This window comes from Maylandia zebra, linkage group LG4 (assembly GCF_041146795.1).
Source record: "Maylandia zebra isolate NMK-2024a linkage group LG4, Mzebra_GT3a, whole genome shotgun sequence".
Lineage (NCBI taxonomy): Eukaryota > Metazoa > Chordata > Actinopteri > Cichliformes > Cichlidae > Maylandia > Maylandia zebra.
In genome coordinates this window covers 22,169,227-22,184,055 of record NC_135170.1, presented here as the reverse complement: position 1 = coordinate 22,184,055, position 14,829 = coordinate 22,169,227, and the positions used below count along the sequence as shown (strand labels likewise).

Below are 14,829 nucleotides of genomic sequence, written 5' to 3'. Positions count from 1 at the left end.
CCAAATTGACAAAAGATTACAAATTGGAAACACATCTCACTTCTGAAAACAGAATGCAGCATAGATCCAAAAGTCCAAAAAACACAAAACACCAAAAACAGATCCAGTGGTCTGTCTGTCTGTCTAAGAACCTTTACCTCTTCACACAACAGTGATCAGTTCCCTGTTCTAACCTAACTACCTGTTACGGCCTTAGCAGGGCCTCCTCCTGAAGGTGCCTGTGTGGGTGTGTCCCACCACCTCTTCTGCCTGAGGTGCCACCTTTCCCTGTTACACAGCTGACTCACATCAGTAATTAAAAGTATTTAAGCCCAGGGAAAGGTGAGCTCTGGGCCAGAGTGCCAGTAGTGTGGTTACAGCTAGTGAGCTGAGTGTTTGTGGTGTTTGCAGCTAGTGAGCTGTGTTTTGGTGGTTTTCAGCTAGTGAGCTGCTCTCTTTTTGGCTTACGTTTTACTTTATTGACCAACGCCTGAGTTTTGTTTGTTTTTCTTAAATGGTGATAGCGGCTTGTCCGTCTCTTTTAGTTGAGCTACTTTAATAAAACTCTTTAACTTAACCCTTTTGCCTCCTTGACTCCTTTTTCTGACCTGGACACTTTTTGTTGCTTCCCCCTCACCGCCTGGACCCTTTTAGGGGAACGTAACACTACCCTTTTTAAATCACTCTTTAGAAATTAACTGCTGAGCAAAGTGGTTGAAAACTATGCAAAATTCCCACATGAAGTAGTTTCTGCTGTTGAGAACAAGAGTGTAGTAAGTGTTATTTAAATAGAGAATAAAAACTTTTAAATAATTCAAAAATCTATTTTCATTTTGGTTTTGAATGATAATTAGAGACTTTCTCAAAACTATCAAATGGTTGATTGTTTTAAAAAGGGTTTCACATGACCTGAATTTCTCCTCAGTCTTGATCCAATATAACGCAAGGGGAAGCTTGTACATGACACAATCTGATCATTTAAATCGAAAATTGACGAAGGTTCCCTTGCACATCTATTTTGGCATTTCCCTGTCTTTAAAGCTTTTTAGAGCCAGATTTTTACGTGGTTTTCAAACCAATTTAGGAAAAAAGTACCACTTGATGGTACACTGGCTATAATTGGATCATTTGCATCAATCAAATCTTTTTTCCTTTTCACAAAAACAGATAATTACAATGCTGGCTGCAAAGAAACTTATTCTTTTACAGTGGCGGTCTTCTTCGGCCCCGTGTTTTAAAAGGTGGCTTAATGAGATGGTGTCTGGGCCAGGGTGGAACAGATAATATTTGATAGAAAGGGGAAACTGGCGAGTTTTTGTACGATTTGGTAGCCATTTCTAGAATTCTTAATTAACTGATCATAATTCATGCCTCACGCTCTGCGCGAATTTTCTTATTTTATTTTACTCTTTATTTAGTTAATGTTGTTATAATTTTTTCTTCCTCTTTTTTCTCCTTTTTCTTTTTTACTTATAAGTTCACAAATGCTAAATGTAGTAATTGTCCTCAGTTGAATCTGTATAAGCATGCTGTGTTTAATATAAAAGCAAAAAATAAAATGATTAAAAAAATATATATATATTTTTTTTTTAGTGATCCAATTTCTTTAAGTTTTTTTTATGTCACGGACTTTTTAATGGTTTTTGTAAAGCACTTAAACTGTAGGATTAAAATTAAACTGCACTGCTTTTATTATTTATTGCAGGCTAATGAACTTTCTGCACAATTTGTCAAGTACACAAGAAGTGATTCAAAACAAGGAGAAGGCAATGAAGGAAAAAAGTGGTTTTGGCCACTAGTGAAGTGTGTGACTGTCAGGGTGCCAAACAAGTCTCTTCTCCAGCATGTCACACTTGTGGACTTTCCTGGAAATGGTGACTGTAACAAGAGCAGAGATCAGATGTGGAAAGGGGTAATTCACATTTACTGCTCTTTGCTTATACTGTGTTGTCTGTAAACAGTCATCTTTCAATGAAGCACTGAGACATGTTATTCTCCTTTCAGATAGTTGGAGATTGTTCTACTGTGTGGATTGTGACTGACATTAATCGTGCAACATCAGAGAAAGAGGCCTGGGAGATCCTGGACAGTGTCAGTAGTCTGATTGGAAATGGTGGCGAATGTCAGCAAATTCACTTTATCTGCACCAAGTCTGATCTTCTTGATGATTCAGATGATCTGTAAGTACATTTTCCATGCAAACTCCCATATTTGCGAGTTTGTTTTTTTAAACAGTCAAAATAAATACATTAAGCAAATAAAGCCATATAATCATATATGACTGGACCCGCAAAGCAGACTCGCACAACTGAAGCTCAATAGGTTTATTTCCAATGAAACAAATGTATACAATGAACTGGTGATTTAGTGGAGAGCACCACCCTAAGGTGGTGGTTTGGGAGAGAGTACTCAATGACTGGCTGGAAGGAAAGACTGTAGTGAATAGGTAAGTATTTTGGTGTGAGGCTCTGACAACCCAAGTTAGCAAGTATGAGAGGATATTAACCAGACCAGACATTTAAAAATAGAAGGCAACAAACTGGAGTACCAGCACAATCAGGCAGAGAAACATTGCCACAGCCAGTCTTTAAAGACAATCTATGTGTTAACAAAGAGTTACAGGTGTGCAAAAGTCAGGCAAAGCTCAGTTTGGTTCACACATTTTCACCTAAAGGCCAAGAATAAATCAAAACCGCCCAGCCTGCCCCAAATTAATGATGGTGATGGTGATGATAATAGTGATGACGGTAACAGTACAGATGTGCACATTTCTTGTAGTTCACGAGCTCATATCCATGATCGAATAGTAATGAGAAACCAGCAAGCCAAGGATGGAGTAAGGAAAGAATTCAACAAGCGAAGCAAGATTAATGTGAGTTTTATAGGCTGACAGAAAATAATACAGACTCTCCACAGTTGCAAAGATGCTTTAAAATTAAATCATTTTTCCGCAGAAACACTTCACTGACGGCAGTTTCAAAGTGTTCACAGTGAGCTCCAAAGAGTTCCTAAAAGGGAAACATCTAAGTCCAGAAGAAACTGGTAGGTGAAGTCTTGATGCACATGTTGTTTTAGTTTGCTCTGACTGAAAGAAGAATTATTTAATTTGAATTATAGTACGTAATTTCAAACTGTGGCACTGAAATTTCTTCTTAACAGAAATACCCAAACTTCAGGGATTTTTGCAAGAGCTCAATGACTGTCACTCTGAGATAGTAAACTATGTGAGTGGAGCTTATGGGATTCTTGCTTTGATTCAAGGAGCCAACTCCGGAGGAGTGGTAAGGTCAAGTAAAACCAACTCTTACATGTTGGGATTTCTCAAATGTCTTTGTGTTTCTTATTGTGTTTTTTTTATGTATTAATTTATAGGTTATTAAGTGATCAATTGATTCATGTATTTTTGCCGTTCTGTTTTACTTATAGTAGAGTGACTTAAAGCCAAGTGGAGTTTATAGATCTATAAGAAATAATAAGTATTTTTTTTTTATAGTTTTATTCCTTCAAATATTTTTCAGGATGATAAAAAAGGTGAGGTGTGTTCAGAACTTGAGAGAAACATGATCCTTCAACTTGCAAATATCAACAAAGAAATGGAAGAGACCATTACGGCCTTTGAAAAATGTCTTAATGATGGCGTTGAGAAATCCAAACGTTCATACGGAGAAAAACTCAAGAACTTCTTGAATCGTGTACGTATTTTAAATCTAGTTACAAAAAAATTACATATTTAACAGTAATATGTATTTAAATAATTCTGTTTTCTTTTTTGCTTTAGGGAAAGAAGGGTGGTGCTTTTCCCAGGGTACTGAAGTGTGTTGTTGAGAATGGTGGCGTCCACAAACCAAAGAATGGGACCCTAATTAACCTTAACATGATGTTGGCTTCATGTCTGACCGACAGCATTGATGAAGAGTTCAGAAAGACCTTCCCGTAAGAAAAGACAAGTTCTAAACAGTCACATAATATTATTCAAGATATGTAATTTATAACATATCACAATTTTCAAATATAAACTTGCCAACTCTGCCATTAATAACCACAATGTTTACATGTTTTAGAAATGACTCAGAATGTGGAGCATTCAACGGAGTCATCAAGACTTTTTCTCTTAACACTGATTCTCTGATTGAAAAGTACAAAAATACTGAACTGCAGCTTAGATTTCTCAAGACAGAGGTAAGAGATGAAACTTTCCTATACATCAATTCAAACAGTAAAGTACAGTAAAAGGAAAAAATGAAAAATTAGTTTTATAGCTTGATGTAATTTAAAACGACGTTCATCTGTATTTCATGTTTTGTCTCTAAGGAAGAAAAAATTAAGGCAAAACTGAACAGAATGATCCGGGAACAGAAGAATAAAGTCTACAGCAGTCTGACAGAGACAATTGTGAACATTATGGAAGAAGGCTACAAGAGTAAGAGATAATATTATTCACAACTTGGCACTAAAACACATATTTATATTTATCATTATTCAGCAAGAGAAATCTGATTGGAGTTTTCTGTCTTATTGTAGAGGCTGCAGAATTTAGAGGAGAAGACACGCTGTACAACATGAGGGAGACTATTAAGAACCATGTGCACTCAAAAAAGGACATGTTTGAGCAGGCAAAAAATACCATGTTGGAGAAGTTACGCAGTTTAAGGGTTTGTCCTGTTTTATGAAGAAATATTATGACCATATTTTGTTATAGCTCACCTGAAGGCTTTTTCTGTGTTTAACTGGAATAGACTTATACAAAAAGTTATGTTTCCATTTATGTTTTAAATCAAGTCTGAGAAATTTCTAAATGTAATTTAATTTGACTTTAATACAATATTTGATCTGTGATAAGTGAATACAATTTTTTTTTTTTAAATTAGAGAGACATCCTTGAGATTCTGGAGACTACTATGAAGGAATCCTTTGAATGTTCATTCAAGACTGATGGGAGCTCACTCCCAGGTAAACAGGACAGTTTGCTGTAATTACATCGGTTCCAAGTGCTTGATAATGCTTCCGTCCTTTTCTCTTTATCTTTGCAATCTTGCACCTGATAACTTAGTCTATGTAACTATTTATCTATTTTTTAAATTAACTTATAAATTACTGATTCACAAAAATTCAAATTTGTTTTTCAGATGTTTCAACAGAGCTTGATATGGTGAAGAAACGTTATGATGAACTTCCAGGCACTCCAGATGATGAAGTGTCTCTTACTGGGTAACTCCTAATATGTTATCTATGGTATTACATTAAATATTAAAAATTTTACAAAAAATAAATAATTTTTGCTCTTAACAATGTTAACATTTATTTTAAGCCAAAGTATGATGATCAGCTCAGAGGCTGCAATGAGTCCATTTTAGGGGAATCTGCAATTCAACATTTAAACTAATTATAGCCATTGGTATTCTTTAGTGTGAGGAGTTTTACAAGCAATATTACGATTTTTAAAATGTAGAAATTATATTATGTTCATTGGTTATTGTTTATTGTCAAACCTTTGCTCTCTTTTTTTAATGTTTCAGATTTGCTGACCAGGTAGAAACTGCAGAAGCCTGGACACAAACAGGTCTTACCAGAGGAAGTGCTGTTTAAAACAAAGAAAACATCTGATTTGGTCTCAGTCCTTTTCAGTTGTTTTTATTTGGTCTTTGGTGACATTTGACTTTGATTTTGTGAATGTCATAAGTGATTCTGGATTTTTATTTCTGTAAGACATCTGTCTCTTTTAATGTTTTAAATCTTGAGGCTAGCAGAGAAGTTGGAGGAAAAACTGAAAGAGATTCACATCACTCTACATATGTTTTGATCTACTTTAATGCTTTTATTTCATGAGTTTAGTTATGGTTCATTCAGATGACAATGACAATTATATAGCACATTTCAGTACATGTAAAATCAGTCTACTTATCACAGAAGGTAAAAACATGGCAACACTTTATAATACAGCCCACAACTAACGCGTAATTCCCCTGTAATTAAAAGGAACATCAATGTATTTTATCTAAAATTACAATTAAAACTGTAATTGTATTTACCTACAAATATTTAAAGGTAACAAGTCATCCAGACCATTGATTTAAGATTTTTATTATGAGATAATAGTTTTTCATCTCAACCTTTCACACACAAATATGTGTTTTTGACAGGTTTTCATACATTAGAGCCACAGCAGAGGGTGTTTTTCTTAAAAACAATATCTGAATTAGGATAAGATGGATTTGTGTATGAAAAACACAACTAGTCATAAATTTATTTGTAAAACTTAAAGTTTCTGGGGTTTTTCCAAGGACACATTCACACTTCTTGTCATGCTCTTTTAATTGTTGCTTTCTTGTTCCCTACAATCTTTCTGACCTGTCGTCTATGTTTATTCTTCACAAAGAATATTATTATATGAACATAGTTTTGGTAGTAGTATCAGTGGACTCTGTTGTGATATTTTGACAACATAGTGTGCTGTTGACAGAATTTGAGTTTGTCTAAGGTGCACCTCTGTCACACCTAACACCCATTGTTGTTGTTGCAGGTCTTTCCAAGTATCCTGTGCCATTTGAGTGCCCAAAAAAGAACCGAGTGTGCTTTGTATGAAAATATATTATCACATTATTTCTAAAAGCGTGTCTTACAATCTTAATCCCCAATTTACCTTAGAAATCAATTATACTTTTGTTTGGGTTTTTAATGCAATGTAATATCCTGAAATGCCATGTCCAGTCATTTTTGTCCAAGCTCAGTTTTTAATATAAGTAATAAAAATTAAAAACAGTTGTACACCCTTACTCATAATATTATAACCAGATGTTATTTTAATTCTGTGAATACATTTTCAATGCTTAAAGTCTTTGATATGAGTCCCTGAATTGGCTGTAACCCCCATTACTCTTACTCTTAGGGGCATTGTTTTTTTGTTGTTGTTATTTTTGTTTGTTTTCTTTTCTTTTCTTTTTTAAAGGAAAATCATCTTTTTTTAAAGAACCAGAATAAATATCAGTCTTTCATCAACATTTTCTTCCATTTTTCTGAATGATTCACAGATGTGTTGAAGCATAGCATGTTCACCCTCTTATGCTTATTTACAGTATAAACTGATACTGCCTCACATAAGTAATAATGGCTAATTTAAGTATAAAATATGAAATATTTCTCAATGCATTTTGTATTATAGTATTTTTTTTTTCATATTTTGGTATCTCAACCTCAAAAACGTAAGGCAGCAAGACTGTCGATGTAAAAGGAGACTGTGAAGACTATTTGTGTATAAATGATAACAATAGTAAATTTACAGTGAAGTATATGGGCATGATTTTATTATTTTTTTATCATTCTTGATGAGCTCTCAGCCGTAAAAGGCTGATGGGGTATTGTAGTCACTCTGCCTGGTGGGTGGAGCCTATCCCAGCAGTCCAGAGGCGGGGTGGACAGGTCTATCGCAGGGCCAACACAGAGAGACAGACCGTTATACAGAGAGTGCAGAATTATTAGGCAAGTTGTGTTTTTGAGGAATAATTTTATTATTGAACAACAACCATGTTCTCAATGAACCCAAAAAACTCATTAATATCAAAGCTGAATGTTTTTGGAAGTAGTTTTTAGTTTTAGCTATTTTAGGGGGATATCTGTGTGTGCAGGTGACTATTACTGTGCATAATTATTAGGCAACTTAACAAAATACAAATATATACCCATTTCAATTATTTGTGGTGGCTGTAGCTCAGGTGGCAGAGCAGGTCAGCCACTAATCAGAAGGTCGGTGGTTCGATCCCAGGCTGCACCCTGGCTGCATGCCAAATATCCTTGGGCAAGATACTAACCCCATGTTTGCCTACTGGTGGTGGTCAGAGGGCCCGGTGGCACCTGTGTCCGGCAGCCTCGCCTCTGTCAGTGCGCCCCAGGGCAGCTGTGGCTACAATGTAGCTTGCTATCGCCTGTGTGTGAATGGGTGAATGACTGAATGTAGTGTAAAGCACTTTGGGGTCCTATGGACTAGAAAAGCGCTATACAAATGCAGGCCATTTACCATTTATTTATTTTTACCAGTGACACCAATATAACATCTCCACATTCACAAATATACATTTCTGACATTCAGAAACAAAACAAAAACAAATCAGTGACCAATATAGCCACCTTTCTTTGCAAGGACACTCAAAAGCCTGCCATCCATGGATTCTGTCAGTGTTTTGATCTGTTCACCATCAACATTGCGTGCAGCAGCAACCACAGCCTCCCAGACACTGTTCAGAGAGGTGTACTGTTTTCCCTCCTTGTAAATCTCACATTTGATGATGGACCACAGGTTCTCAATGGGGTTCAGATCAGGTGAACAAGGTGGCCATTAGTTTTTCTTCTTTTATACCCTTTCTTGCCAGCCACGCTGTGGAGTACTTGGACGCGTGTGATGGAGCATTGTCCTGCATGAAAATCATGTTTTTCTTGAAGGATGCAGACTTCTTCCTGTACCACTGCTTGAAGAAGGTGTCTTCCAGAAACTGGCAGTAGGACTGGGAGTTGAGCTTGACTCCATCCTCAACCCGAAAAGGCCCCACAAGCTCATCTTTGATGATACCAGCCCAAACCAGCACTCCACCTCCACCTTGCTGGCGTCTGAGTCGGACTGGAGCTCTCTGCCCTTTACCAATCCAGCCACGGGCCCATCCATCTGGCCCATCAAGACTCACTCTCATTTCATCAGTCCATAAAACCTTAGAAAAACCAGTCTTGAGATATTTCTTGGCCCAGTCTTGACGTTTCAGCTTGTGTGTCTTGTTCAGTGGTGGTCGTCTTTCAGCCTTTCTTACCTTGGCCATGTCTCTGAGTATTGCACACCTTGTGCTTTTGGGCACTCCAGTGATGTTGCAGCTCTGAAATATGGCCAAACTGGTGGCAAGTGGCATCTTGGCAGCTGCACGCTTGACTTTTCTCAGTTCATGGGCAGTTATTTTGTGCCTTGGTTTTTCCACACGCTTCTTGCGACCCTGTTGACTATTTTGAATGAAACGCTTGATTGTTCGATGATCACGCTTCAGAAGCTTTGCAATTTTGAGACTGCTGCATCCCTCTGCAAGATATCTCACTATTTTTGACTTTTCTGAGCCTGTCAAGTCCTTCTTTTGACCCATTTTGCCAAAGGAAAGGACGTTGCCTAATAATTATGCACACCTGATATAGGGTGTTGATGTCATTAGACCACACCCCTTCTCATTACAGAGATTCACATCACCTAATATGCTTAATTGGTAGTAGGCTTTCGAGCCTATACAGCTTGGAGTAAGACAACATGCATGAAGAGGATGATGTGGACAAAATACTCATTTGCCTAATAATTCTGCACTCCCTGTAGATGGCAGATAGTTGGTGTTGTAAGCCACTGCCTCTGTTCACTATTTGAACTCTCCCATAGGGCTTAAATCTGGGAGTCTCTGGGACTCTCCACTATTTAACCTTAGACCTGAAGAAGCTTCTCGGATGAGAGGTGAAACGTCTTCAAGCGAAGTCCAGACGCTTTTTCTTTCCAAGCTCCTTAGTCTTGTGTAGTCTGTTTTCCTCGAAGATTCAGATCTCCTTGTTTGTTTGTTTTTTGTTTTTTTTGTTTTGTTTTTATCTGAATTATTTTGCACTTAGTTCAAGTTAATAGGGTCACTTTTTAGTTTACCACTCCATCTTCCAAATGCTGCGTTTGGGTCCAACTCCTGCCTAGTGATGTGCAAATAAAACAATGAACCTCTATTGAACCACTTCATCAGTCCTGTTGAAAATTGGTTCATTCATTCAAAGCTTTGTTCAGTGACATCTAGTAATGAAATAGGAGACAGCACATGAAATCTCAATTTCCATTTGCTGATTGTATCAAAGTATTTATATCATTCATTGTGTGAATGATATAAATACAATTTTGTAACGATGGATTGATTGGTCAGTTGATTCTGTAAACTTATGTAATGTAGCAGGTAGATGAAGGTGTCCTAGGGGAAACAGGATGTGTTGGGGTGGTAGGGCATGTTTCAGTAACTAGGGTGGGGTGTGATCATGTACATGGGACATGTGATTTTCCACACCGAAGCAACCTTTGAAATAGTGGTTCAAGGAAACTTTGAGTTTGAAGCTTGTGTGGGAGCATCAGTGTCATACGGCCAACACTAATTTCACATTTTTTGCCCCTTAAAAAACTTTGGCTCTGTAAAAATCATATTATTCCACTATGACAGAAGAAATCAAATGAAAATTAAAACTGAAACTTTGTATCAGTGTAAACACATTTCACTAAACTGGAAACTTTAGATATTTAGATGAACTCTACAGAGTGACATGAAGTCGCAAAAGTTGCAAGAGTTCAATTCAGCTAAAAGACAAAAACATTTACCTCCTGTTGTCACATGAAAAAGGTTATTGAGATAAATAGAAACGTAAACCTCTGACACTTCAGAACCACAAAGGAAAGTAAATGATCTTATTTAGTGAATAATACTTTAAATGTGAATAAATCAGTTATTGCTGATTGTCCCCACAGCAAATTCCATGGAGACATCTGGATTTGTCCAGGACAAACTAACTGAATGGGGATTCAGTGAGTTCATGCAGAGATTTAAAGGTATGAGTTTATTATTATTCTTTAATGGGAATTGTTGTATCTGTAATGGCACTAGAACAGCATCGAAATTTACTGATTCAGAAGTCAGTATGGATATTCCTGTGATTTATGACTTATAATAAAAAAAGTCTTTCATATTCAAAGTTGATGAATATTAATGTTTTGCAGTGTTAGCTTCATCTGACTTTTGAATATTTTATTTTGTTGTTGGCATTATTTCAGATGAAGGCATTGACAAGGAGACGTTTCTAAACCTTGGAGATTCAATCCGAATTAATTTACTGTTTCCTAAAATTGGACCAAGAGTACAGTTTAGAAAGAGACTGAAAGATTACTTACAGGTAAGGCAGCTATTTTTTATTCTATATCAGCAGGTCTATTGTTTCATTAATGTGTGATGTGTTTGTTTTGATTCTGTAGATGGAGACATGTCATTTTGTCCAGGAAAAATTAACTGAATGGCATCTCAGTGAGCTGATTCACAGATTTGAAGGTATTTTATTATAGTTTGGTCCTTCATAAATTACTGCTGTACTGTAATGCCATATTGATATTTGTTTGTCTAATTTCAATTTGAATACTTCGTTTTGTTGCAGAGGAGGGTATTGACAAAGAAGCTTTCCTAAGTCTCGAGTCAGGCAGAATCAATACTTTGATTCCAAAAATTGGACCAAGAGTAAAGTTTAAAAGGAGGCTCAGAGAATACTTACAGGTAATGTTTTATTAAATGTTACAAAAAAATCCTGGAACATAAAGCCATAAAAGTTTAAATATACTGAGGAGTTTTTTTTATAAAAAAAGAAAAATGGCGGTGAAGATCAGTAGATTAATAGTGTATGCAATGCATCAGAGTGGAGGTTGTGTGTGAGCACTGTGACATTCAGAAAAATAACCTCGCAATACTCGAGTACAAGATAATGTATTTAATGTAACATTTACTGTGCATGTAATGCATTTCACACTGGTAGGTATCAATATAACAAAATTGATCACACTTCTTTTATTATACGAAATACATCTTAAATTTATCCCTCACCACTGCAGGACTTGAATAGAACAAATGATGATTCTGCTGACATGATGGAAACAAGCACAGAGCAAGAGAACAATCAAGAAATGGTATGATCTCATTGTGCCTGAACATGGTTCATTACTGAGTTATTAATCTTTGATCATTTTTGTTATGTCATCATGTTATTATATAAAAATTAATGTTGTCAGCATTAATCTCCTTATGTAAAGTAAGTAAAATTTTATTTAAATAGTACCTTTCAAGATAAAATCACAAAGTGCTTCACACAAGCAGAAATGGACATACAACCTCAAACAAACAAAAGCAACCAAAAGCAAGTTTAAACAGATACATTTTTAACTGCTTTTTAAAAGAAATGACTGAGTCCACAGATCTCTAACTCAAAGGGAGCGAGTTCCAGAGTCTGGGAGCCATTGACACAAACGCTCTGTCATTGTTTGTTTTTAACCTTGTATGCTGGAAAACCAGCAAGCGCTGGTCACAAGACCTCAGGGACCTGCTGGGGCGATAAGGCAGAAGAAGATCACTGATGTAAGTTGGAGCTACACCGTGCAGGGCCCTATAGGTCATGATTATAATCTTAAAATGAACCCTGAACTTGACATGATGTCAGACTTAAAATGACATTGACGCCATAGCCGCATTAACGCAGCAAATCTACGTTAGCTGGTTACCGTGGATCTCCCCATGCGTGGAGCTGGACGCCGCTAAACAATAACAAGCTAACCGCTTACGCTATAAAGTTAAAATGACATTATGGCGTTAACGTCATTTTAAAGAGATTAATGCTGACAGCACTAATAAAAATACATTTCGATGGATTCAAGGACTCATATCTTTAGAGTAAAACAGGTGTCAATATGAGCAAAGTGAACCAGGTTAGCTGTTTACCTAAGTCCTCTGCAGAATTCTCCAACACAGCTCAACTGTTTTTCACAAACTGTGAGTAAACAACATGAAGGCCTGTGCCTTGTCTGGATAATTATTTGGTATTTGTTTTCACGCAGGAGCCAAACATTTTTCCTCAACATTTGGAATCTGCTTCAGCGTCTGACACAACAGATGGTGTACAAAAGGCCAGCCAGTTCGCAGAACTCACGAACGGAGCCGCATCTGCGGAGTAAGATATCAGCATACGGCTGCCGTTTAGCCAATGAGCGGTGAGGCAACCCATTCTCTTCACCAATCAGAAGACACAATTCTACCTCATCATTACGCACACGTCGACGCAGAGAGTTCGGTCGGAGCTGCAGGTGGGAAGAGTCAGCAGAGTTTTACTCACCGTGTGGATTTTCATTCCTCTAATGCTGTTAGCGGTGTGCGTCCATGAGACTGTAAGTTTCTGTGTTTATCGTGTTTGTTCTTTGCTGCGGCCATTATCCTCCCTTGTTTAATCCTTGGCGCACACTTTGTTTACCGATTGTTACTGCCGTTTACTGCGAAGCAGCCTCTGCCGTGCGGTCATTAAGGGACCGTCACTAATTTCTCATGTTAGCTCTAATGTAAAGTGCCTAGTTAGGATTTATGTAAATAGTAAAATTAGCATTTGTTGACACTCCCTTATTTTGGTTGAATGTTCCACTATCCAGTATTGTTTGTATTGTTGTATTACACATTTAATTCACTCTGTTCACATAATTATGGAAGACTTTTATGTTCTTTCCAACAGAAACCACACCATCACTCACCACACGGCATATAGCATTTTACAGTCTGTTAAATCCCCTCACTCACATTATGGATGTGTGCTTCGGATTCTTGCTAAATAAATGAGTGAATGACAGATACCTGAGTGGCAGTGGATTTTGTGGATATGCCATCTGTTCTTATCGGACAACCCTGTTGAGATTGTGGATTCTTAGAGTCAGCACCTTATCATCTACATCAGTCATAGTCAGGAGGTCAAGTCCATCCCTCTTACAGTGACCTCCTCCATTACATGGTCCTTCGAGCCGGATTTACAGTTTCACAGGCAAGATGGCTTTCTCATCCACTCCTCGTCCTCGTCGCGATGGTCATCGGCCTCGTTACCTCGATGACTTCTTGGTGCAGTTGCCAAGGAGATCACTACCACAGGTGCATGTGTCGCACAACCAGTCCCCTGATGACCATGGGGCACATCCCAACACCTCAGCCACTCCAGCTGACCAGACTTCTCAGCATGGCACCTCAGACGTGGTATTATCAGCACTGAGAGAAATGCAGGAAGATAATAATCAGCTCAGACGAGAGGTTCAGACTCTGCTTGGTGCCCTCTCTCTCCGGTCCTCAGCCCTCCAGACGTCACCAGCTCCCCAACCTTCTGCATTAAGCCCCAGTACCCAGGACCAGAGGCAGTCCTTGTGGACTGATTCCATGCCTCAGTCTCCTCATCCTGACCATGCCTCCAGACACTACCCACACACGGTACGTTCCTTTCACATACCAGAGGATGACATACAGGATTTACCTTGGCCAGAGGCATCACTTCCACTTGATCCTCAGAGTGCTGAGCCATTCCCTGTTCCACCACCTCCGGTATCAGAAATTCCTGCTAGTGCAGCAGCCTCAGGTCCTTTCAGATGTACATCACCTTATCAGTACAGTCAACTTCCTGTGACTGAACAGGTCGGGAAAATTAACGTGAAGGACGAGTATGGGCCTGGAGCATGTGTGAAGAGGCAGGTCACCCCTGAATATGCAGAGCCATACACCTTTCAGCGCCAACAACCAGAAAGCTTCCGGGAGATGACTGGGGACCCGCCTCGCTGGCCGCCAACTGATTCCAAAGCCTGGAGGAAATATGGTCAGCACGAACCTCTACCAAGTACAGAGACCGTGCACCGGGGACCAACACCACACATTCCATACTTCACGTCTGATGACCCCAGCCAGTTCGCTCGTTTGCGAATGGCCCTTGACAATATCCTGCCTCACGATGCAACTGAACGTTTCAAGTACCAGATCCTAGTTGATCACCTCAAGTTGGAAGACGCCCTCCTTATTGCCGATTCCTACAGCAATAGTCGCTATCCATACAGCCAGACCATGTCATCCCTGATAGAGCTGTATGGTCAACCTCACAAACTTGCCCTGCAGCGGATCACTGACGTGTTGTCAGAGTCTCCGGTACGAAGTGGTGACAGCCGAGCGTTCCGTCTTTTCGCCCTGAAAGTGAGGGCTCTCGTGGGAATGTTAGAACAGCTTGGGAAAGAGGGGAGAGCAGAACTAGAGTGTGGGTCACACGTCACCAGAC

The 14,829-nt window shown here is 38.4% G+C and overlaps 2 protein-coding genes across 3 annotated transcripts in view; both read left to right on the top strand.

Annotated features, from left to right (window-relative positions):
• The window catches only part of LOC112431568 (nuclear GTPase SLIP-GC-like), a 38,246-nt gene extending 31,250 nt beyond the window's left edge, over nt 1-6,996 (top strand). Inside the window, exons 9-21 of one of the 2 annotated variants that reach the window (XM_076883174.1) lie at nt 1,685-1,891; nt 1,984-2,159; nt 2,758-2,851; nt 2,934-3,021; nt 3,139-3,260; nt 3,498-3,671; nt 3,758-3,912; nt 4,041-4,158; nt 4,291-4,399; nt 4,501-4,631; nt 4,848-4,929; nt 5,106-5,187; nt 5,496-6,996. In XM_076883174.1, coding sequence (XP_076739289.1) covers nt 1,685-1,891; nt 1,984-2,159; nt 2,758-2,851; nt 2,934-3,021; nt 3,139-3,260; nt 3,498-3,671; nt 3,758-3,912; nt 4,041-4,158; nt 4,291-4,399; nt 4,501-4,631; nt 4,848-4,929; nt 5,106-5,187; nt 5,496-5,565 — 1,608 coding nt within the window. In that variant the 3' untranslated portion in view covers nt 5,566-6,996. The remainder of the gene's footprint in view (nt 1-1,684; nt 1,892-1,983; nt 2,160-2,757; nt 2,852-2,933; nt 3,022-3,138; nt 3,261-3,497; nt 3,672-3,757; nt 3,913-4,040; nt 4,159-4,290; nt 4,400-4,500; nt 4,632-4,847; nt 4,930-5,105; nt 5,188-5,495) is intronic. The other variant, XM_076883175.1, reaches the window with a different exon arrangement.
• A 3,482-nt stretch (nt 6,997-10,478) lies between these two features.
• On the top strand, nt 10,479-11,686 carry LOC112431569 (uncharacterized). Its single transcript, XM_076882793.1, has 5 exons — nt 10,479-10,561; nt 10,784-10,902; nt 10,982-11,054; nt 11,158-11,273; nt 11,606-11,686. Exons 1-5 carry the CDS (start codon nt 10,489-10,491, stop codon nt 11,684-11,686), a joined length of 462 nt encoding a protein of 153 aa, XP_076738908.1. The 5' UTR covers nt 10,479-10,488.
• The last annotated feature ends 3,143 nt before the right edge of the window (nt 11,687-14,829 follow it).